Source organism: Muntiacus reevesi, chromosome 9 (assembly GCF_963930625.1).
Source record: "Muntiacus reevesi chromosome 9, mMunRee1.1, whole genome shotgun sequence".
In the NCBI taxonomy this organism is placed as follows: Eukaryota; Metazoa; Chordata; class Mammalia; order Artiodactyla; family Cervidae; genus Muntiacus; species Muntiacus reevesi.
The window spans coordinates 82,824,057-82,847,285 of record NC_089257.1 but is presented as its reverse complement, the minus strand read 5'-3'; the positions used below and the strand labels follow the sequence as shown (position 1 = coordinate 82,847,285).

The window sequence follows — 23,229 nt, the reverse complement described above, 5'->3', positions numbered from 1 at the left end:
ATGTAATATTTAAAGTTCTTCCTTTTAGTCATTTTACAGGTACATCAGTTTTGTGTTTTTTTTTTTTTTCTTTTTTCTTTTGTATAGCAGAGTTTTATTAAAGTAAAAAGGGGCAGAGAAAGCTTCTGAGATAGACATCACAACAGGGATGGAGAATGCCCCCCTCATTAGTCTTAGCAAGGGAGCTATGTACTTTTTAAATTAGTTATTACAATAAATCAAAAGAACATCTCAAGGTTGTAAAGATCTTACAAGACCCACTCCTGCAATTTACATTTTAGGATGACAGGATTAGAACTTAACAATAGAAGGACCCTACCAGACCCACTCCCATAATATACATTCTAAGATATCAGGATTAGTCAGAAGCTTTTCAGGAAGGAGAAACTGTCCTCAAGCAGGATAAAATGCCATTATATAATCCTTAGTACAGAGTTTAAACTGAATTGTTTTTTTGTGTGTAATCATCAGTTCTGGGTTTAAAGAAAAAAAAAAAAACAAGTTTGTCCTTTCCTCCTCCTTGAGAATTCCAGACTCCTGTCTCCTCCTCAAGAACCCCAGACCCTCTCTCCTTGTGGACCTTGGGCTTCTTATCAACCTGCCTAGGAATTGACTCTCTCATCCCACCTTTTCTTTTAGGAGAATTGTGTTGCCAAGGGAAAGGGTCGTTGTTTTTGTTCCATAACTGCTTCCTGCTGTTGAGGGGCGTGGTCCCTAAATCACTGAGGCAGCATATTCTCCTAACCCTCATATGGAGGGTCTCTGATACAGGGTCCCCAAGTAATAGTTGGAGGAGGCTTTGGCACTTGTAGGAGCGTAAACAACCATTTCTAACATGAAAGCTTTCAGATGGCGAGAAACAAATCCAGTTACACAGTTACAGATGTAAGGCAAACAGCAAAACAGAACAATTAGAATTATTACGATTTAGATAGTTTTCCACCATGGGGAGCTAGTTAACGTTTCCCAAAGTGAAGTGACGGCGGCTTCAGGAGTATCCATAGCCTGATTCATTTTGTTTACGTGTTTAGTAAAGTGAGTAACATTAGTACTCATATCTGGTATATATGTACAACATTAGGTATTAAAAATAGCACAAGTTCCTCCTTGTGTGGCTGTTAGAATACCTAAGGCCAATCTGTTTTGTAAAACCACCTTTCTAATTTGTATTTGTTCAGCATTAAGGGCTGAAAGTTGGTCAGAGCATCAACTCGTAGCATAACACCTGATCTGTAGTTCCCAGAGAGGGAACGGGTATTGTAGCCAGATAATCATACCAGCGAAATACAGACCTTGCCCAATGAGTTTTTTTTTTTTCCTGGTGTGTGCTTTTTTTGTTTTTTGTTTTTTTAATTTAATTAATTTATTTTTTATTGAAGGATAATTGCTTTATGGAATTTTGCTGTTTTCTGTCAAACCTCAACATGAATCAGCCATAGGTATACAAATATCCCCTCCCTTTTGAAACTCCATCAGTTTTTCACTTTGGTCAATTAGAAATTTGTTTATATCACAGAATATATAGATGACAAATTTTACTATGAGTAACTCATAGTAAACTCAAAGGAGTAACTCCGGTTCCTAAAGTCCACTGAATCTCCTAGCATCTCCTTTATAGGGAAATGCAACTCTCAATGATTTGTGATAATAAATGGAAAATATGAATATCCACACACATCACTTTAGTTTCCTGTCAGCCAGCTTTTTATCTGTTTTCTTGTTTTATTTTTTCTTTAAACCACAACCTTTAAGAAGCAACTAAAGCCCTTGGCTTGATTCTCCTCTTTCCCCCCTGAATAGAATGAAGGGGTCATATTGCAGAGGGTCAGGAACCCCATGAAGAGCGAGAGTGAGCCTGCTCAGGAGGGAGGTGCAGATCATCACCCTGGATGGCTGAACACAGGCTTGAGATGTGTTCAGACAGCTGAACTCAAGCTCCAGACCTCTCAGACTTGAGGTCCACTCTAACGTGCGTGGTTCTCTTCTCACTCTGTTTTACGGCCCTAGCCTTTTCTCTTCTCCTCCCATTTTAGTTTGTGCTTTCTTGAGTTTTGTTATTTTGTATTTTGAAGGCTTCCTCTGATTCCACCCTGAACAAGGCAGGGAATAAATAAGTTTTTCATGGATTTCACTACTAATAGTCAATGCCCCAATCTCAGTTTTCCACAACAGTCAATAAATTGAAATATTTTTAAAAATTAATTTAATATTTATAACAATAGATTTTTTCACCAGAAAGATATTTAACCTTGCAGTAAATGATTAAAGGCCATACACATGATTAAACTTTACATAATACATGATTAAATAGCCATGTCACAATAAATGGTATATATAATAGTGTCAAATTAAAATTGTATATGTGGTACACTATGGAAAAGAAATTAAAGTTTCATTAATGTTCAGTTTTTAACAGTCCATATTTTAAGAAAAACATGGCTGAGGACAATAGGCAAAAGAAAATCAATCCTATTTTCTCTCGCATTTGTTTTAACTTTATAGAAGTGTTCTATTTAAACAGGATCTTAGAAAGAAACACAAAAAAATACTCTGATTCAAGCTAAGGAACATTTACATGCTTTTCAGACATGATTTTTACAGCAACTTTTTACAAATTAATTTTGGATTGGCTCTGCAATATATCTAACTGTGAGGATCCTTTGACTTAAAACTAGATTGATCTATTAATCTAGATAAACACACACATACACACACACACATGCACAACATGACATTCTGCCTGGCCTAACTTAGAGAAAACAAATATCGTACATTAACACATATAAATGGAACCTAGAGAAAACGGTACTAATGAATCTATTTTCAGGGCAGGAGCAGAGACGCAGAGATAGAGAGTGGACATGTGGACACAGAAGAGGAGGGACAGGGCGGGCCAGACTGGGACAGCAGCATTGACATGTGTCCACTGCCGTGGATAGCACGGATAAAATAGATAGCCAGTAGGACGCTTCGAATAGCACAAGGAGCTCAGCTCCGTGCTCTGTGACGATTCAGGGGGTGGGATGGCAGGAGAGGGAGGCTCAAGAAGAGCAGAAAATGTATGTACATATACCTGATTCACTTTGTTGTATAGCAGAAACTGACACAAGATTGTAAAGCAATTATACTCCAATAAAAATTTTTAAAAAATGATTCTAATTAAGAGAGAAGAGACTAAGCTATGTGATTCCTTCTAGCTCTAACTTTTATGATTTTGAAAACCATATAGACCGATAAAGTTTGTAGGAGCAGAGAATATTGATTGCATTTCTTCCATTAGAGCATTTAGCTTTTTTAAAAACCTTAGAACATTTTCTTTTCCCTGAGAATTTACATGTATATGTACTTCCATGAGAAAATAAGAAATTGGGTTGTAAACCAAATGGAAACATTAACTCTTAAGCAAATATGCTGTTTAGTTGCTTAGTCGTGTCTGACTCTTTGCAACCCTGTGAACTGTAGCCCAACAGGATCCTCTGTCCATGGAATTCTCCAGGCCAGAATACTGGAGTGAGTAGCCTATCCCTTCTCCAGGGGAACTTCCCAACTTCCCAATTGGGAACTTCCCAATTTCCCAGGAATTGAACCAGGGTCTCCTTCATTGCAGGCAGATTTTTTACCAGCTGAGCTACCTGGGAATCCCCAAGTACACCTGAATTCAAATTCCAGCTCTACCACTTAAGGAGCTAGTTTCTGGACCTCGCTTCCTCTTTTTCTTCACCTGTAAAATGGGCATTTCAGCAGCACATACCCCTTTGTGTTGTTGTAATGGTTACATATAATTAATAGAATAAAGCACTTAAAACAGTAATTAGCACATACAAGTACTGGATAAGTGGTGGTGTTATTAATTTCTATATTTATCTGTTATAATCAGTTAATTTGAAAAGCTATTGAAAGCTATGAGCCCACTCCTAAGCAAAAATATCCTTCCATGCATGTACTGAGTTTTGTTTACCATTCTAGGGGTGCACAGAGCCCCTGAGACACATCTTGGGCACACACCACCCCTCTGCTCTGACTAGGATACATGCATCTCAGATGGGAATGATTCCTGTACTATTGATGCATGGGAGCTTTTATGGTCTCCATATTTTTAATGAAGGATCTGATTTTCACATAATTTAGAAAGTTCACTCATTGCTAATGAGGGAATGAAACTGGAACCTGAACCTAAAATGCTGGACTGTCACTGCAGTGTCATTCCAGGACGTTGGTCCAGTGCATGACGGGACCTGCCCTGCTGTCCTGCCCTTGGCTGGTCGTCCTCTTCTCAGTACTCCCGACTTCTGCTCCACTTACAGCATCTCCAGCATGCAACATCACTTGAAGCCTGACCTGCACCCACAGCAGTTCAGTTCAGTTCAGTTCAGTCGCTCAGTCGTGTCTGACTCTTTGTGACCCCATGAAACATAGCACGCCAGGCCTCTCTGTCCATCACCAACTCCCGGTGTCCACCCAAACTCACGTCCATTGAGTCAGTGATGCCATCCAACCATCTCATTCTCTGTCATCCCCTTCTCCTCCTGCCCTCAATCTTTCCCAGCATCAGGGTTTTCTCAAATGAGTCAGTTCTTTGCACCCACATCAATGAAGTACATAAGCAGATAGTACTAATGCTAAGTCACTTCAGTTGTGTCTGACTCTTTGTGATCCTATCGGTCGTAGCCCGCTAGGCTCCTCTGTCCCTCTGTCCATGGGATTCTCCAGGAAAGAATACTGGAGTGGTTTGCCATTTCTTTCTCCAGGAGATCTTCCTGACCCAGAGGTTGAACCCATGTCTCCTGTGTCTCCTGCATTGACAGGCAGGTTCTTTACCTCTAATGCCACCTGGGAAGCCCGCAAGGCAAATATCAACCAAAGGTGTATATATGGCAAGGTAGATTCAGTTTAATATTTTCATTGCTTCTTCCTCAGCACCTCTTGCCCACTAAATTAGTTTGCTTTTCATGAGTAATTGTGATACTCTGCTCTGCCTTTTGTTATTATACTAATAAAATATTCTGTCAGTATTACATATAATATTTTAAGAACTTAAATATTATTTCATAGAAGTGAATGTATTTAACTATCAATTCAGAATATCAGCATATGTAGATGAGCAATGAGACCAAATTTTATATTAGCATAAAGGATTACTTTTCTATTATCAGTTGTAAATATACATAATTATCTTAGAAGAACATTGGACAGCACAGATGTTTGTTCTTGTGTGTACACACGTGTGTTTTGCAAAATGCACAGAACAAAGCTAAGACTTCCCTTTGGTGTGTTTTGTGGCAGATGGGGAAGATAATGCGTGGACCGTTCATGAAGTTTGTAGCACACGCAGCCTCCTTCACCATTTTCCTGGGACTGCTAGTCATGAATGCAGCTGACAGATTCGAAGGCACCAAAATCCTTCCTAATGAAACCAGCACAGATCATGCAAAACAGCTGTTCAGGATGAAAACATCCTGCTTCTCATGGATGGAGATGCTCATTATTTCCTGGGTAATAGGTAAAGACTGATTTTCTCTCATCGTTTATTTTTGCAGCCTTAGCAATAGGACTGAGTGACACCTGTTCCCTCACACGTCAGTTATATAAATGTATGCAGCATAATACAATGCTCTGCACAACATGATTTTGTGTTTTTAAAGTGCAGTTATCTAGGGTTCATGTTCAGTACCACAGTTCTCTCACATGCCATGTGCTTTTTAGATTTCCAAGAAACACCCAGGAAGAAAATGAATGGGATAGTATGAATCAAACCCTGCCAGTGATGAAAAACTGCCATTCATATTTTGGGACAGCTGTGACTTCAAGTTTAAAAATAACCATATGATTTTATGTTGCAATTTAATAGGAACGGAAGGTCCTAGCCACTCACATCTATTGAACATTTGTTATATACTAAGAACTGTTCAGATCATTTTACATCCATCACATTACACACTGTCTTTGTGCCTTAGTGGTCTAATCTATCATATAATAATAACATCTACACTATGGTTTTAGGTCTCCCAGATGGAAAATGAAACAGAGGGAATGCAGTCTTAATTACTATCCTGTCTTTACAATCAGTCATCCATATTACTTGACATTAAATATAATGCAAATGAAAGATATTTCAATTGGATATTTATAAATGAATAGACTCAGTAGCTATTACCTATTGAGGATAATAATGTGAATAAACTGTAGTCCTTACTGTCAAGGAAGTTAAGTCTGCTGGAGGGGGGCAGGCAGGTCAGCAAGTAAGGTCAACAAAGAAAACTATGTGACAAATGATATTATTGAGGAGCTATTAGAGGGTCATGAACATACACAGATTGGGCACCTAAATCTGAGTGGGTGGGATGTGGAAGGGGCAGAGAAGGTCTCCCTAGACAATACATTAAATCTGAAGATACCGTTGCTGCTGCTGCTAAGTCACTTCAGTCGTGTCCGACTCTGTGTGACCCCATAGACGGCAGCTCACTAGGCTCCTCTGTCCACGGGATTCTCCAGGCAAGAACACTGGAGTGGGTTGCCATATCTTTCTCTGGACTTTAAAGATAAGGGCATGTTAATCCTACTGACTGTCTATGGGGAGGTGAGGACCCTACGAGGCATGAGTCAAAGTGTTGAAAGCAAAGATGTGGAACTAGGTCCATACCTGAGACCTCATTGCCAAGTCATGTGTTAGGCTCAGCTATAATGCAGGCACATTGATGGATGTGAGTGATGGGAGAGAGGGGAGGAGACATGGCCAGAGGATGATTTTCAGCTATTGGTTGCTGTGATTCCTCACCTCTCATAAAACACAGTTGGCTGTGAGGTCGAGGGTGGCTCTGAGGCAGACAACTGAAGTGACTCGTGTGTGGAATGTGTGGCCAGAAGTCAGGGAGTGAGGAAAGGACTTGAAAGCTTTGTAAAAGATACTCTTCAAAAAACCTGGTAATGTATTGCACATGGAAAGAGAGAGCTGTGGATTCTACGCTGGGTTTCGGTGCTGACTGCAAGTCTCTGAGAGGAAGAATACAGAGGGAAGATAAGGATTGAGACCAGGAGGATGAAAAGCTGGTAAGGAAGTTTGGGTTGAGATTGACTTTAAAGTGCCCATGGGATTTCCAGGTGAAGATGTCTACTAAATAATAGAAAATGCAACCCCAGGGAGAAGCCAGGCTGTGGACAAAGTTTCAGCTGTCTCCATAAGGTCCTGGCTATGCAGGAAGTCCTGCAGGGTAGATGTGTGGAGAAGGACGTGAGAAGAGAGCTCAAGGAATCTTAATCCAAAATCTCTGGCAGTCCATCAGCTTGGTTCTCCCCCAATGATCTGGAGAAGCATCTGTAGTCGGGTTTATGTCACATCTGTGGCAGGGGATATCTTCGTGGCTTCCTCATTCTGGGGCTGATAGAATAATCAATTGAAATGTTATTAAGCATTATACAAATTACCATATGAGCATTTTAAATGCATATGAGGTAATTCAACAGCATTGAGAGTTATTCAAAACTTCTGAATCACTTCATTTCCTGGTTATGTTCCAAGGAGAAATATAGTGTCTTAACATGTGAATTGCATCACTAAGGTAAATCTTTGATAAAGAAGAGTTTGATTATCCACTCTTTCTTTTCTAATTTAATTGGTTTTTCTTATGCTATAAAGCTCTTAGAAATATATTACATCTCACTTTGAATATTTGATTTCAAATAAGAACGATCATTTGGACATTGCCTTTATCTCAAGCTAAATGCCTATATGCCGTCATATTTTGTGTGTGTTAGTATGTGTAACATACATAATATAGTACTTGGCACATGGGAAATGTTTAATAAATTTGAAATGGCTATGATTATTTTTAAAATCTTCCTTAAGAGTTCCTATGTTTTATATAGAAGTGGTATTTCCTACTGAAAAGATATTAATCAAGATATGACTCTTTCATTCAAGGTGAAACACTGAAAGCATTTAATTTTATGTAAGGGGATTAGATATAATGAATGTTCATTTTATTTTTTCTCTTATTTTAAACTTTCTCTTTTGCATTGGGGCATAGCCAGTTAACAAGGTTGCGATAGTTTCAGATAAACAGTAAAAGGACTCAGCCGTACATATACATGTATCTGTGTTCATCTGATTCTTTATCAAAGATAATTTGCTCTTCTCATACTAATATTTTATTTTAATATAAGCATTAGAAGTTTTTCCTTTTTCACTTGGAAACCTAAACCAAGAATGTTAACTTTTAATTTTACCAATAAAAGCATTTTCCTTGGAACAACTGGCCCAATAACCTTTATATTTGTGATTCAGAGATGATCTTAGTGTTCATTTAAAGGGAAAACAATGAACAACTCAGAATGGACAACTGGTACTTTGTAACATGTGTTAGACTCCTGGTTCAGTTTTTAACACTGATATTTATTTTTCTTGAGTTTTCTTGAAAGTTGTTGTACCTTCTGGAAATATTATTAAGTGGCCTACTTAGGTCAGATGCTAGCTGGTTTGAAGGAAAAGGCTGACATTATTGGTCACAGAAAGCAAAGTGATATAATTTTTAGTGAAAAGTTGAAAAGCTGAATGATGGAATCTGCATTCCAGCAGATCCTGACAAGACAGAGTGGCGAGCTCAAACCAAGGAGAAATGAGAAGCATAGCAGGAACCCAGGGAAGGGGAGACGTGCTTGGTGACCTTCACAGGAAAAGGTCTTAAGCAGCAGTTTTAACCTAATGTCCACTGTGAGCGCTGAGGAAGGAAATGCAATGCTGGACTGACTCTTCAACAGAAGGGAAGGACTGCAGGCAAGGGCTGTAATTACGTCCCTGATCCATACTCTGTCTAGACCACAGCTGCAGGCAATTGGCAAAATAGGGAGCATTCCAAGTGGAAAGCCGTCTGAAAAGTGAGTGGCTTCTCCATAGAAAAGCCCTTGTTGGGACTGGAGAAGCTTCCTCTGGAGGGTGGGAGGTAGGGCGGAACCTGGGGATTGTGAAGCCTGAAATTTAGTTTTTTGGAGGGCCCCATTTAGAGAAAAAGAAGACAAACAGAGACCTCAGAGGATCCTGGGCAAACAAGGCATCCTAGAGTTTAAATTTCATTAGCTTCATGGCCACCCCACCTCTGCTCTAGAAGAATAGATTTAATGAGTGCACAGGTGTTTTTGCTTTTTTAAAATTTTGTTTTAAGAAATTTAAAAGTGGAGGGAGCAGATTCATTCTCTTGAGGGCAGAATTAGTACTAACAGGTTCACAGTGAAGGGATACTTTCTGCAAAGTCAACAATGGGATAAGCAGTCTTCAGTAGGAGTAACTCAGGACATATTCAGAGGCTCGACCTTGTGGAAAAGTTCTCTACTTGTGGAGAAACTGGACTAGATGGAGGATTTTGAACCATGCTTGGCAACGCCTGGGGGTCCCCAGAAAATATAACATGGAAATTCTTCCTTCAAACAGAATGGTTTGCTGTATCTGTTTTATCTTTTAAGCTTTGGGAAGATTATAATTTTTATCAAGAATTGTACCCTTTAAAGAGAGAAGAAGATGGAGGAGAAATGGGAAGAAGGAGACAAGCTTTGAAAACAGCTAGACTATATGAGTTTAAAACCCCCAGTAATCCATTTTTCAGCTACTCTAAACTACCCTTGTTTCCTATTGAGGAAGTTGGCAGGAATCCAGGGACAACATCCACACAAAGATTGCCCTCAGATTTTTTCATTTCTGCTCATAGTTTGTGTGTGTGTGTGTGCATGTGTGTGTGCATGAGTGTACACATGCAGTGTTTCCTATTAATAAATTTGATCGACTAAAGCGTATATGAATTCAATCCCAGCCTTCTCTAAATTTGGAATAATTTGAAAATAAGTAAGTCGTGTGATACATTGAATGCTGATTTTGAGAAAAGCACAGTTAGTTGTTGGAAGGGGATTCCTAGGTGGTGCTAGTGGTAAAGAACCTGCCTGCCAATGCAGGAGACACGGGAGACACAGGTTCAATCCCAGGGTTGGGACGATCCCGTGGGGAAGGAAATGGCAACCCACTTCAGTGTTCTTGCCTGGAGAATCCCATGGACAGAGGAGCCTGGCAGGCTGCAGTCTATGGTGGCAAAAAGAGTCAGATACAACTGAAGTGACTTAGCATGCACGCACAAGTTGTTGGAAGAACAGAGAGCATGGCTTTTTAAAACCCCTATAGGGCCCCACAATGATTCACATAGGTTCTTTGATAAAGGTTCATGACAAATATGGGCATTTGGGGAAGGTGATTAGTGGGAGAAAGAGCGGAAGATTAATTTCAACGAGGGGACCCTGGAGACTTCTTGATGGAAGCAGACTTTGAGGAACTGTTGGGGTTCAGGTTGTGTTTCTCCAGATCACTCTAGGAGGAGACAGGACACCAGAGATTAGTGTATCTTAAAGATAATAGAGGTAAAGTTACTTCTTTTTTAGCAAAGAAAGAAAATATGTGCCAGACATAGAAAATTTGAAATAGTAAATTCTCAATAAAATTAGTTATTTTTTCAAGTGCTAGACACTGTGCTGTGCATTTTTCATAAGTTACTTAAGTCTCATAACCATCCTATGAAGTAGGTACAAACTACTATCATGCCCATTTTGCAAGTTGAGTTTTAGAAAGTTTCAGTAAGTTGCCAAAGATTACACAGTTAACAAATGGATGACTGTGATTGTTCAGTCACCCATCCATGACTGCAGCATGCCAGGCCTCCCTGTCCCACACCATCTCCCAAAATTTGCCTAAGTTTATGTTTATTGCATCAGTGATGCCGTGGTGTCTGATTTCAAAACCTAGGCTCCTAAGTAATACACTAAGTTTTAGAGTGGATGTGCAACATTAATAATAATTCTGCCATGAAGAAACTACTACTACTATACTCCTGTAATTCCTTCTAGTCTTTTACTATGCTGTTTTAAACATAATATCATAGAATATATAAAATGTTTACTTGGCATGCTTGAATGTTTATGACATAAACATTTCCCATTGTATATTAGTCTAGGTCCTCCAAGAAGCATATGCAAAGACAGAATTTAACATGCAACAATTTTATTAAGAGAAATTCTATGTGAGAGAAATGGGAAGGAGTTGAAGAAACCTGCAAGGGCTGTAAGACCGTGATGCAAGGTTGATGCTGAGGGCAGGAGAGAGGGAAGGAAAGTAGGACAGAAGATCTCCATTCCGTCCAAAGAAAGTTTGACAAGGCTGTCAAGAGATCCTTGAGCTGAGGTCAGCCATCGGAGGAGTCCCATGAGTCCCAAGAAGGGGTGCCCTCAGTCATTGGTGAGGAGCAACCCATGCTTCCCATGGGCTTAGGGCAAAAGTGTCTCTAGTTTTCAGAGTGCTCCAGCTTTGGCCCATGGCCAGTTAAATTCCCGTATTTGGAGGCTTGTGGGGCACATTCTTGTGGCCACTATTCCATGGTAATTAAAATATCATATGAAATGGCTACACAATAGTCTATTTGTGAAAGTCCCATGATTACTTCTATTTTGAGGATGTTAGTATGGGTGTGTTTACATTTTTTATTATAAAGAATCCTATAATGAACATCTTATGTATAGAATTAATGGATCAAATCATGTTTGCTGCTTGAATGTCCTTAATTAACTTTGTCAAATTGCTTTAAGATAATGCACTGATATTTTTAGACTTGTAGGGACAGGATTTGTAGGATTTGTAGGTACAGGATAATGATGGCTGAATGTGTAAGATGAGGTCACATTTTGAAGGGTTTTGAATGTCAGCCTGAGCCCTTTTAAATTTGTTTTGTTTTGGTGAAAAACTAAGGCTGGAATGAAATTGGATTGCTATTTTAACCTCTTTCCCATACAGGCATGATATGGGCTGAATGTAAAGAAATTTGGACTCAAGGCCCCAAGGAGTACTTGTTTGAGCTGTGGAATATGCTTGACTTTGGAATGCTGGCAATCTTTGCAGCATCATTCATTGCAAGATTCATGGCGTTCTGGCATGCTTCCAGAGCCCAGAGCATCATTGACGCAAATGATACTTTAAAGGATTTGACAAAAGTCACACTGGGAGACAATGTGAAATACTACAATTTGGGTGAGTTTACAGTACCCAGTCAATATGTTTATAAAATGTAGAATTTATATGATATCATTTGTTTGCAGAATCTTTAAAAAAAAAAATGGTACAAATGAGCCTATTTAAAAAACAGAAATAGAGTCACAGATGTAGAAAACAAGCTTATGGTTACCAAGAGGGAAGGGAGGGGAGGAATAAACACAAGAGGGAGGTTGGAATTGACATATACACACAACTACATATGAAATAGATAACTGATAAGGACTTACTGTATAGCACAGGGAACTCTACTCAATACTCTGTAATGACCTATATGGGAAAAGAATCTAGAAGGGTGGGTATATGTATATGTATAACTGATTCTTGTTACTATGTAGCAGAAACTAACACAGCACTGTGAATCAACTATACTCCAATAAAAATTTATTTAAATTTTTGAAATAAATAAAATGATGAAAGAATAAAAAAGGAACACATCAGTAGCAGTTTGGTTATTACTCAATTCTCAGAAAAATTATTGGTCAGTTTCCAGCTTCTTCAGATTATCTATATCTTTTTATCATGCTTTCTACTTCTTTCCTGATATTTCTTCTGGCAGAACACCTCTCAGTTACAAGAATCATCTCACTTTATCTCTGGGATTAGTTGGCTAACCACCAAACTTCATTGAGAATGCTGGTATTATGTTGTGGTTTTATTTTTTTCTTCTTGTCTATTAAAAATAGTACACATTTAAGTACCATTTCTGTCTAAGGCATATAAACTACTTGAAAGCAAGGGAATCATCGAAGGCTGCTAATAAATAGTTCCCCCTTTTCTCACCCAGACTTTGAACTAGTGCTGTGCTGTGTTTAGTCGCTCAGTTGTGTCCAACTCTTTGCGACCCATTGGACTGTAGCCCACCAGGCTCTCTGTCGTGGGATAGTCGCTCAGTTGTGTCCAACTCTTTGCGACCCATTGAACTGTAGCCCACCAGGCTCTCTGTCGTGGGATTTTTCAGGAAAGAATATTGGAGTAGGTTACCATTTCTTCCTCCAGTGGATCTTCCTGACCCAGGGTAAAACCCACCTGCTGAGCCATTAGGGAAACCTTTGAACTAGATGAGAAATAAACACCTGCTGAGCCATTAGGGAAGCCTTTGAACTAGATGAGAAATAAACAAAGTGCTAACATTAGGTCAAATCATCACCTTTAATATTGACAAAGTTTAGCGTGGATGATACAGTTCTGAGTTTATTAGTCAAGTGATTCAGTAATACTGAACCCCAGGCTTAGCCAGATGTACCCTCCAATTTCCAGGCAGCCATGGACAGGGCAGTCATTCCTGAAGTGGGTATGTTAGCAGGTATGGTCATGTGAGATTCCTCCATGGAAGATCAGAGGAAAATTCCCAAGGTAAAGAGGGCAGAGCTGAGTCAAGCCTGTTCAGTGTTCCACCCCAGTCAGCAATCAGAGAAGTCACTCTGTCTCCCCAGGAGGAAAGTGACTAGGAGTATAAATAGGTTCAGTTATTTGCTTAGGGGAAATCTCTCCTTGTAGAAACCTAGGGTGGGAAAAACATTCTCTTTAACTACTTACGTCAAGTCCTCCTCTGATAAGGTGTCATTTAACATACGGTTGACATCTCTATGAGTTTTATTGGCTGTATCACATAGGGATTTCTTTTTTATTATTTCTCTTTAATATTTTAATACTTGACAATTTTTATAGCATATGTAGGGCTTTTATACAAGGATATATTATATAGCACAGGGAATATAGCCATTATTTTATAAGAAAAATTTTAATATATGGAATTTTACAAGTCAAACTATTTATATACTGTACTAATATTCAAAGTGCTATATAAAAAGAAACTGCTTTTATTACTTTATTGTTCCTAATTCTACTTCTCAGCAAATAAGCAAATACAAATTTATAATTATATTTTTCCTCTCTGTTACACACTGCTTTGCATTTTTCTTCATAATGGCTTTTTAATTAGATTTTTGATGTTCTGATGTAATAATGTCAGAAAAATTCATAAATGAATAATTACTACATTCTATGATAAAAATAGACTTGAATGACCAATATAAATGACCTTAGTAAGTTTAAATAACTACAAGTATTGCATAGGCCCCAAATTATTTTATAGTGTAATTATAGTTTAAGACTAAATAATGATATCATTTACTAGGGCCTTATTTTCTTTTATTATAGTTTAAGATTAAATAGTAAATGCTACTATTTAGCTAGTGCTAAGCACTTTCTAAACACTAAATGTATGTTGACTTACTAAATTCTCACAACAGATGATAGATAGAAGCAGTATGTAATTTTTAAAGATGGGAAAATAAAACTATTAATAAGATAAATAATTTGTACTAGTTCTTCTAGTTGATTTTAGATAGATGCATGCAGGAATGTGTGGTAAGTCGCTTGAATCGTGTCCAACTCTCAGTGACCCTACAGACTATAGCCCACCACTCTCCTGTCCGTGGAATTCTCTAGGCAAGAATATTGGAGTGGTTACATATGACAAGTCCATAGTTTGTACTCTCAACCATTGTGCTATACCATTATGGAAAACTGCCAGCAAACCAGGGGGATAATTTTCTTTGTAAATTCAGAAACTGACACTTAAAGAAGTTTCATCAGGAACTGGATTGCTAATATAATTATATTTCTATCCCAGAAAAGAAGTTACCTAAGTAAAAAGTTTCCTTCTCCAGGAGATCTTCCTGACCCAGGGATCAAACCCAGGTCTCCTGCAATGCAGACAGATTCTTTACCATCTGAGCTACCAGGGAAGCCCCAAGTAAAAAATGTAAATAAACTCACCATAACTTTTGTTTTTCCTTCCTCCCAGCCAGGATAAAATGGGACCCCTCTGATCCTCAAATTATATCTGAAGGTCTTTATGCAATTGCTGTAGTTTTAAGTTTCTCCAGAATAGCCTACATTTTACCAGCAAATGAAAGCTTTGGACCTCTGCAGATATCACTTGGAAGAACAGTAAAAGATATCTTCAAGTTCATGGTCATATTCATCATGGTGTTTGTGGCCTTTATGATTGGAATGTTCAACCTCTATTCCTACTACATTGGTGCGAAGCAAAACGAAGCCTTCACAACGTAGGTGATTTTGGTTCTTTTAATCATGATGATTGTCAGTTAAACTCTAGCCTAATAGTGTTCATATGCAACAGTGGGATAAATAATGTTTGAGTAAAGACTTTATTTCCAGTTACTCTTTAGCATTATGAGAGAAATTTGGAATGTGTTGTAAGAACTCAACAATGTGGGCAACCTTTCTAATAGTAAGTAATAATAGTTAACAATTTTAGGGCCAGGAGCTACCTCACACACATCATCTGATCATTTCTGTTTCACACAAAAAGGAACTGAAGCTCAGGGAAGTTAAATGACACGCTAAATGCCTCATAGCTGCTAGTATGTAGAAAAGCCAGGACATAGTCCCTTGTCCACTGACTCTAGCATCTGTGCTCTTCACTTCTGTGTCCTGCTCAATTCAGATTCCTGGGGCCCCACGAGAACAGCTGCTTCCAAAAGCAATCTGAGTTACCAGCAGTGACAAGAGTTTTAATTTATGTTCACCATGGACACATGTGTTTTTTATAAAGTGTGTTTGGAATACATTACTCAAATATTAGGTATTCAGGTATACTTTGACCACCTGATGCAAAGAGCTGACTCATTGGAAAAGACCTTGATGCTGGGAAAGATTGATGGCATCACTGATTCAATGGACATGAGTTTGAGCAAACTCTGGGAGATAGTGAAGGACAGGGAAGCCTGGCATGCACAGTCCATGGGGTCACAAAGAGTCAGACACGACCGAGCAACTGAAGAACAACAAAAAAATGTTACGATGAGAAGTATTGATGGAAGCATAACCTATATTCATATTCCTGTAAAGTTCAGTTTGTCAGAGAAACTGAACCACCTGACCTAAGCAGAGGAACTTCATTTTGGTCAGTAATTATGCCTAAAGCCTCGGCATTCCTAAGACATGTCAGTGACTTTAGTAACACTGACTATGTTTATATTGTCATATTTTCCTTAAGACACTTAAGACACATACTATTATCTATTTATTGGATATTAGAAGTGTAGATGAGCAGAAACACAAAAGGACTATAAAATATTACATTATTTTTATTAAGTAATACAGTTAATATTTCCTTTACCAAACCTATGGATTATTTAAATGTTAATATCTGTGGTTTGAAGTTATGTTAGCATTTACTGAGCACTTATTATGTACCAGATAGTGAGTTGTGTGCTTCATATGCAAAATATTCCCTTATCCTTGCAACAATCCTGGAAATAGTTATTGTCCCATTTTACAAAAAAGAAAACTGAGGCTCGGGGAAGTAAAGAATTTTCTCATGAATATCTAATAATTTTCAGACATTAAATCAGCTTGTTTTTATTATGGTATCATTGTCATTCATTTGTATGCTTTATCATTTCCTTTATTTCCTTCTTTTTACCCAGAGTGGAAGAGAGTTTTAAGACACTGTTCTGGGCTATATTTGGACTTTCTGAAGTGAAATCCGTGGTCATCAACTATAATCACAAATTCATTGAAAACATCGGTTATGTTCTTTATGGAGTCTATAATGTTACGATGGTCATTGTTTTGCTAAATATGTTAATTGCAATGATCAACAGTTCATTCCAGGAAATTGAGGTATAATCTCTATACATTTGTATACTGTGTGGTATATGTTTTAACTATTCCAGGGATCAGCTCAGCAATAGTGGTGATATTATAGACTACTTTCTATCTGTTCTTGCCCTTTTTATATGCTTCTTTATATATTTTATAGAAAATTTTATACTTTTTATATTCTTTATATGTAGTAATCTAGACAATCTTAATCCTTTGCTTCCAAGCACAACATCTATGGGTGTGGTGGGATAGTAAGGAATAAGGATGAGAAATGTTGTATGATTTGGTATTATTATTTATAAATTCTTAGAAACACTATATCAGCATGAATTTATATTTCATTCAAAAATTATTGCTCATAAATGCCACTATTCTCCAAATATTGCTTTGAGTGATGTTCAAAATTGACCCTTTCTCAAATTTAGAGTGATTTTTATTCCAGGAATCTTTTGGTCTGTGTCCCACATTCATCAAAGCAGTGATCTGTTGCAAAACATAAGAGTGAATAATTTTTCATAGTGTTTTTCAGAATATAGGAAATAGATTTATAACTTTCAGTGTATTTATAAATACATGCAAGTTTTGAGATCTGTAGATCTGTAAGAATGATAAAATTTTAAGTAAATTTTCTTTCCTAAGAGTGTGTGAGTAGAACCTTAACATTTTGAGACCATCTGGGGTAGTGTTTGGGGCCTGAGGTTGCTGTAGGTGACATTACTTCCATCTAGCACACAGTGTCAGAAGCATCCCAGTAATTGTTTGTGCATTTCCTTGCTGACCTGTCATATTTATCTGTATAGGATGATGCTGATGTGGAATGGAAGTTTGCAAGGGCCAAGCTTTGGTTTTCTTACTTTGAGGAGGGAAGAACTCTTCCTGTTCCCTTCAACCTGGTGCCAAGTCCAAAGTCCCTGTTTTATCTTTTATTGAGGCTTAAAAAATGGATTTCTGAATTGTTCCAAGGCCATAAAAAAGGTTTCCAGGAGCAGGAGGATGCAGAAATGAACAAGGTGATTTCACTTGATAATCTGAAATTATGTTTTTAAACTAAAACCGTGATAAGCACAATACCACATCCCTTTATAAAGAAGCAGTTTGTGATGACATGCCCCTCCATTCCCAAATGTAGTCACTTAGCTCAGAGCAGTCCTTTGACTTTACATTTTTTGCTAAAAAATATAAGAAAAATCCATGAAATGTAGCTAGAATAATGTGTCACATTATCCAGAATGGGTATTAAAAGGGAGAGCTATTCTGGGGCATGTTTTTGCTGTTGTAGCTACATATCCCTCACTCTGCCTTCACTTTTTACAGCTGGGTATACTTATATACCTCAGTTTATGCAGCTTCAGTTTTTTCACCTTTAGCTTATACAGCTAGCTGATTATGTCTTCCGGGACTCTGACAGACTCTTAAGTAAGTTCTACACTGAGAATTTCAGAAATCAGTTGCTCACATGTACTATGAGAGATGAGGCTTGGCATTACATAGTTCAAGAAAGATACATCTGAGGGTACTAAGTGGAAACAGTAATCTCATGAAGCAGGGCCCTCTTAAGCTTCCGTGGAAGTGATCTGTCTGGTGCCCAGGTGGAGGAGTAGAGCCATCCCGGAGGGTGAAGGAATGTGTGGAGCAGGTGGAACGCTCTGGGAGTGCGTGGGGGTGGGGAGGCTATTCTCTGCCAGGAGTTCCGAGGGGACAGAACTCTGCATCCAGGAGGAGCACAGAGACTAGATGCCGCCAGAGGGGGCCAGGAGGCAGACGGGTTTGGATACAGCGCCACAGATAAGGACGTGGCTGAGTCGGCTGCTTCTAGAAGGAAGGCTGAAGGGGAATACAGTAAATATTTTTTTACAATTTCCAATTTTAATGAGGAAACACAGTTTTTTATTCAAATATAGGAAAAGAGGCCATGTGCAAAAGCTGTGAATTTTAGCTATATGTTTGGAAAAAAAAAAACAAGATCTGTCCAACAGAATGGTGGGCTCTTATGAAATAGTCAGTTCCCTATCATTTTAAGTAATCAATAAATGCTAGATGACCAATATTAGGATTTTATAGATTTTCTGCACTGGGTGGGCAGCTGAGCCAAATAATCATAATGGTCCCTTGCAATTATAAGGTTCTATTTTTGAATAAAAGGGAAATATTTTAATTCCTGTTGGGTTTGCATCTTACTACTTGGGATTCTCAAGTTAAGCTCCCTGAGCTCCAATTTCCTCACCTGTAACACGGGAATTACAGTTATATCCATGTCATGCAAATCAAATCAGATAAATATGTGAAAGTGCTTTGAGAATCCTTAAGCTTTCTTTAAATGTATGGTGATTATTTTGGATAGGAATTTTGGAAAAAATATGTGATCTTTGGTGCTCTCCCAGATGTATCCCTTATAGAACTCAATAGGTTGAATAGCAAAAATTTCCCTAACCTTACTCCATGTTACTAAGCATGTAGCTCTTAGTAACATGTGGTTAAAACTGCAACCCCAGACAATTCAGTGTCCAAACGAAATGTCCGAGTATTCACCCAAGGGAAGACACTACTAAGAATATGTTCCTCTCAAAGAAACTTGCTGAAGGGTTAGACCAGATGGCTTTTAGAATATGGGATGAAGGAAGAGTGAAATTCATTTTACAGTTCTCAATGTATAATTAGTGATTGTACTCATTTTACTCTCTATCTTTAAAAGAGAAATGAAGGAAAGAAATTTGGAATTTTGGGAAGTCATGAAGACCTTTCAAAATTATCACTTGACAGAAAACAGGTAAGATCACATTTGAAAATATGGAGCCACACTTATGATCTGGCTTATCTTCTCAGAGAGAAGGACAAATATTCAGAAGCAATTTTACGAAACAGTAGACACATTAAAGAATTAACAATTTGGCAGTGCTCAAAGAATCTGTTATTGAGAAGTGAAAACAAGCCTGTGTCCAGTGCATCAGCAAAAAGAATTCCATGGCTGTTTAAGGCAGATATTAAACATATATTTGGAGTACTTTGGGGTGACGAAATATAGAATTGTGATGTAGAGAAGGAAAAATTAAAACAATAGAGGAACCTGTCAGGGACCTGATGGAGATATAATTAATTTAATTCTCCACAGCTCAGGTGGCGATTATGCACACCTAGCAGAGCCCCATTATTTGTCAGTAATCGAGAAGTTGTCACAAGAGGCTCCCTGAGAATTCAGTGGCTGCTCCAGTCAGCACAGTTTATAATGAGCAGTGTACCCGAGAGCTACCTCAGCTCCCTAATTTGGAGTGGCAGAATCCCTCATGATGAGGACTTTTGCTTTGTTCTGGCAGCAGGCACATAGTAGGGGCACAAGGCAGAAGGAAATTATGAGTGAACTAATTAGGAGAAGAGCAATGTGTTAGGTGGGACTTGCATTCAGTTGCACATAATAATAATTAAAAAAAACACATGGCGACTTAAGCAAGACAGTTGTTTTCTCCCCTCTCATTTAACTCCCCAGAGTTGGCAGTACAGGGTTCTTGTCAGGAGTGAGTCTCTGTGATTCCCCTGGATATTTTTATCATAGGCAAATGTAAGATGACACCTTTACCTCCAGACATCACACCCACTATTCAGACATGAAGAAGCAAGGGAGCAGAGGAAAAGCTGAGCACCAGAGGACTCGGTCACCACCCTCAGAAGTGCCTCCCAACAACCTCTGTTATTATATCTCATTAGCCAGAACTCTGTTCCAGGGCCACCACATGCAACACAAATACCAAGGAGGGTTGCGATTTTGTTTTGTTTTTAGGCCAAGTGTGTTACCACCCCTAACAAAATAGGAATACTCTTAAGTATTGATATAATATTGATATAGTGAGAGCATTGAACTAAGTAGTCAGAAGATTAAGATCTCATCTCATCTCTGCCACTTTAGCAATTCATTTAACTTCTCTGAACCTTCTCTGAACCTCTGATCAAGTTGTACAACCCATCACACAAAATCGTTGGGAGGATTCAGTTGAAGCTTTGTAAATCACAAACACTAGTAGGTACCTGTTACAGAGAAGCAGCTTTTGTCCTTTGGTTATAATTAACTCAATAAAATTTTTCAAAAAAATAGGTCAGTGTAAGTTGGATTTGGGGCTTCTCTGGTGGCTTAGATGGTAAAGAATCTGCCTGCAATGCAGGAAACCCAGATTTGTCCCTGAATCAGGAAGAACCCCTGAAAAAGGGAATGATTACATACTCCAGTATTCTTGCCTGGAGAATTCCACTGACAAGAGGAGCCTGGCGGGCTACAGCCCATGGAGTCACAAAGAGGTGGACATGACTGAGCAACTAATACTTTCACTTCAAGTTGGATTTTATCACTTTGCAGTAAGAAATTGCTTATACTGAAAGTATGATGAGTGAATGATAACAATAAATCATTGAACAAGTATAAAAAATTTAAGGGGGATCAAAATGCCTTTTTTTCCCTTTGTGATAGAATCTATGTGTGTGTTGGAGAAGGAAATGGCACCCCACACCAGTACTCTTGCCAGGAAAATCCCATGGACGGAGGAACCTGGTAGGCTGCAGTCCATGGGGTCGCAAAGAGTTGGACACGACTGGGTGACTTCACTTTCACTTTTCACTTTCATGCATTGGAGAAGGAAATGGCAACCCACTCCAGTGTTCTTGCCTGGAGAATCCCAGGGATGGGGGAGCCTGGTGGGCTGCCGTCTACGGGGTCGCACAGAGTTGAACGTGACTGAAGCCACTCAGCAGCAGCAGCATGTGTGTGTGTTGGTCAATCAGTTAACTGTCTCCAACTCTGTGATCCCATGGACTGTAACCCTGCAGGCTATGTCCATGGAATTCTCCAGGAAGATAGAATCTGTAGTACCTTTCAAATGAAATAATTGTATTACCTCTGTAATTTCTCCAAAAATGTAGAAAATTAAAATTTGCTTAAATCATCTGAAAAATACACTTTCTATCCTTTTAACATGACTTGGATTGCTTTATGCTTTCTAGTGGCATATATTTCAACCCCAGATTAAAATAAACTCTTTAAGATCAATACAAAGCCTCTGGTGTCCGTAGTAGTGGATCAATAAATGTTGACTCCAGTGTCAGCTGAACCTTCTGGTGTGTGCGTGCTAAGTTGCTTCAGCAGTGTTCAACTCTGTGCATCCCTGTTTCCTGCAGCCTACCAGGCTCCTCTGTCCATGGGGATTCTCCAGGCAAGAATACGGGGGTGGGTTGCCATACCCTTCTCCCAGGAACCTTCCTGACCTAGGGATCGAACCCAGGTCGCCTGCATTCCAGGCAGATTCTTTACCTTCCAAGTCACCAGGGAGGCCACCAAGGAACCTTCTAGAGTGACTGTTTATTTTGGCAACCGTGGAGATGTGTGGCTCGTGTCTTCTTTCAAGAGAGAACCTGCTTCGGAGAGCTCTGTCAGCTGGCAGCCTCCTGCAGCAGCCTCTTTGAGGTGCCCTCAGCTTTCCCACCACGGTCATGCTTTTTGGGTCCTGGGTATTTCTTGCCAGCACAAGACCTCTTGGGGCACTCTGTGCCCAGCTTTCTCCATCTTCCTACCTCTCCCTCTTTCACAAGTGAGCCAAGCCTCATGGTCTGGAAGCTTTTTCTGCCATCTGCTCACACTTCCCAGTATCTTTCAGAGGCATGATTCTGAACACATTTCATATTCCTGACTTTGTCTTGACATTTGATTCCCAGAGGACCAAACCAACACAGATGTCTATTTCCCCTTGCCATGTAAGCTTATGATTAACAAAACTAGGCACATTTCACGTAGCGTGCTTTAGCATGACACATTAATGATATGCCCGAGAAAATATTTTTTAAAGTGACCATTTGTAGTTCCATTTATTTTTGCCTGTTGTTGCTGAGGCGAACTCCTACTGGAACATGTTTGACGCTGTCATGTAATAAGAAAAACTCTCATGGTGTGTTTTCCCTTACTCATTCTGTGTCGCTTTTGCTCACTTTTTCGTGAAGTCGATGTTTACTTTCTACTTCTCTCAGGTCTTCTTTCTGACTCCTTGAAGGTTAAAGTGGTTAGGTCACATGAACATTCCTTCACATCTTCTTCCTGCATATCTGCTCCATGTAAACTATAGAAATCAGTCAGATGAGCCATATAACAATACTTTTAGAAACAAAGTAAGCATTCATTCTCTTTAGTCATTGCTTTTAATTCTGTCACTCACTTTGGTGGTCTCTAGCATTAGCTTTTCAGACATAGAGTCTGAAAGGACAGCATACATTCAGTCTCTGCTGTACTATGTTACATATGTAAACCTGAAATGCCAAATAGCTTCTTGAAGATCTGCTCTGTTCCAGTTCTAGAACAGATCACCTTCAAGTGTCAGTTTCAGAGCAGGTTTCACGAGACCCAGGCCATAGGCCAGAGTGGAGCCTAAAGACATTATCTTAGCATTTTGGGTCCATTCTGCACTATATTGAATGAGACGTGTAGATTTTTTTCATCAGTTACATATCCAAGAACTATGTCCTTTAGCTTTCAATTAGGTCAGAGGCTA

The 23,229-nt window shown here is 38.9% G+C and overlaps 1 protein-coding gene across 2 annotated transcripts in view; it reads left to right on the top strand.

The window, feature by feature from the left end:
• The window catches only part of TRPC6 (transient receptor potential cation channel subfamily C member 6), a 143,344-nt gene that overhangs the window by 108,394 nt on the left and 11,721 nt on the right, over window positions 1–23,229 (top strand). For both annotated transcript variants that reach the window (XM_065944154.1, XM_065944153.1), the window contains 6 exons: window positions 5,284–5,500; window positions 11,816–12,049; window positions 14,883–15,147; window positions 16,534–16,729; window positions 17,512–17,721; window positions 19,404–19,478. In XM_065944154.1, coding sequence (XP_065800226.1) covers window positions 5,284–5,500; window positions 11,816–12,049; window positions 14,883–15,147; window positions 16,534–16,729; window positions 17,512–17,721; window positions 19,404–19,478 — 1,197 coding nt within the window. The remainder of the gene's footprint in view (window positions 1–5,283; window positions 5,501–11,815; window positions 12,050–14,882; window positions 15,148–16,533; window positions 16,730–17,511; window positions 17,722–19,403; window positions 19,479–23,229) is intronic.